This window comes from Eurypyga helias, unplaced genomic scaffold (genome assembly GCF_000690775.1).
Source record: "Eurypyga helias isolate BGI_N326 unplaced genomic scaffold, ASM69077v1 Scaffold41837, whole genome shotgun sequence".
In the NCBI taxonomy this organism is placed as follows: domain Eukaryota; kingdom Metazoa; phylum Chordata; class Aves; order Eurypygiformes; family Eurypygidae; genus Eurypyga; species Eurypyga helias.
In genome coordinates, this window is record NW_010263215.1 from 1 (window position 1) to 1,953 (window position 1,953).

A 1,953-nucleotide genomic window follows, 5' to 3' on the forward strand; every position below is an offset into this window, starting at 1 on the left:
TATAATAAATAATAAATTTTTAAGCATAACATCACAAAATACACTTTTGAGAAGCACGTGAAAGGGGAATATTCCCATCTAGTTCTTGAATTGCTAAAACAACTTTCCTGGGAGGAAGGAGATAGGAAGCAACTTGGGTTATGGATAGCTTCAAAGTTCTGTGGTAGCTGTTAAGATGCTGAAGAAAACCAGAAGTCTCTGTGTTACATTTTGTTTTCTTAAGAGGTAAAGAGATAAAGCAGCTATCAGGATTTTTCAGGACTATCTTGGAGAACATTTTAGCCTCTGAATGCTGGATAATGGAGATGTCCTGCAAGCAGCCTAATCCTGTTTCCCCCTTGCGTGGGACAATCTGTCCTTCTCTGCTTTGTGTTGTCCTGTTTTTCAGCTTCTTAACTTCAGGCTGAATAATGAGCACTTGTGCAAGATGTTCCTCCTTTTGGGGTGCTGTGGGGACAGTATCAGTTCTTGATTCTTTTATCATAGAATGGTTTGAGTTGGAAGGGACCTTGAAGATCATCCAGTTCCAACCCCCCTGCCATGGGCAGGGACACCTTCCACTAGACCAGGTTGCTCAGAGCCTCATCCAGCCTGGACTTGGACACTTCAAGGGATGGGCCATCCACAGCTTCTCTGGGCAACCTGTTCCAGTGCCTCCCCACCCTCTCCGGGAAGAACTTCTTCCTGATATCCAATCTAAACCTCCCCACTTTTTTGTTTTCTGAGTTTACAGCGTTAACTGTCTGTAGTTCTGACGCTCCTGCCACCTAGTCTATCAGACCATCACCATGAGGACGGGAAGCAGGCAGTTGACAACATCTGTGCACTGCTGCTGTCCGCATGCCCTGTGGAGTTTGAAGGGTCGGCTGTCACACAGGTTATTTCTCCCAGATCACAGTCCAGAAGTTGGATTCTTGGCAGCCTGGGCTAGCACTACTAGCACGACCTTTTTGCTCCCTTGCATGTGAAGTTCCCATCGATTGCTGTAGTAGCCGTACAGAGCTCGTGACTTCCTCTGCCCGCTTATTGAGTGTTAGGACAGAGGCTGTCATTACGATTTCCATCATCTGTATCCCGTCTCTGAGGAGCCTTTTGATAAAAAGGGGTGGCAGAAGTGAACTGGTGACAAAACAGCTGAAGTTCTTGGAAGTTTTGTCTGTCCAGATCATCTCTTTCCAAGTAGTTCTGTGTGTGAGGGGAAGAATAGGCCCTGACACTGGAAAAACCACAGACTAGAAACTTAAGGGACTTTTGGGAAGGGAGTTTCTGGTTCTGTGTCTGAGCAGGCAAAGCAGGTACATGCAATTGCATTAAAATGTGTTCACCTGGTCAAACCATAGGAGACAAAACCACCCTCACGTACCTATGGGACCAAGAGCTGACGGTATGAAGGAGTACCCTGGGAGGTCTGGGTTTATGTAACAGTAGCATCACTTAATGTTTCAGTCTTAAAACAGGTCACAAAATGGTGTTGTCAAGACTTGCAGTCTGGTTTATATCCAGAAAAATAGCTGACTGGTCTTACCCAAATGTGTTTTCTCCCAGGCTTCCTCTCGGGGTATTAAGAACGCTTATTCTGTAGAGCAAAAGAAAAAGAAACAGGAAGAAATAGAGAAAAGAATTGCAGCTTCAGGTTCTGGAGGAGAAGGAGGACTGAGAGTAAGTTTAAAAAAGAACTAATATGATGCAACTGTCCTTACAGTCCCTGAGAAATCCTATCTTTTTGTCATCTACAAGATTGAATAACTTGAGGAAAAACCAGGAGGAAGGGGAAACGGGATAGAAACGGAAGCACGTGTTGTCACCACACGGTGTTCTCAGTGAGACTTCATTTCCGGGACGCAGAGAGATAGGATGGCAGAGAGCTCCCCCACGTTTCTGCACCTACGATGCATCAGTCTTAGAGTACTCCCAGAACCTCCTCACTGCGTGGGCCCGTGCTCGGTGTCCCTT

At 45.8% G+C, this 1,953-nt stretch overlaps 1 protein-coding gene across 1 annotated transcript; it reads left to right on the forward strand.

Moving 5' to 3' along the window:
* Positions 1-1,545: 1,545 nt before the first annotated feature.
* SVIP (small VCP/p97-interacting protein) lies at positions 1,546-1,659 on the forward strand (the record flags this gene model as incomplete). Its single annotated transcript, XM_010155961.1, has 1 exon — positions 1,546-1,659. A coding segment is annotated over one exon (114 nt), but the record flags the coding sequence as incomplete, so codon positions are not given.
* Between the last annotated feature and the right edge of the window lie 294 nt (positions 1,660-1,953).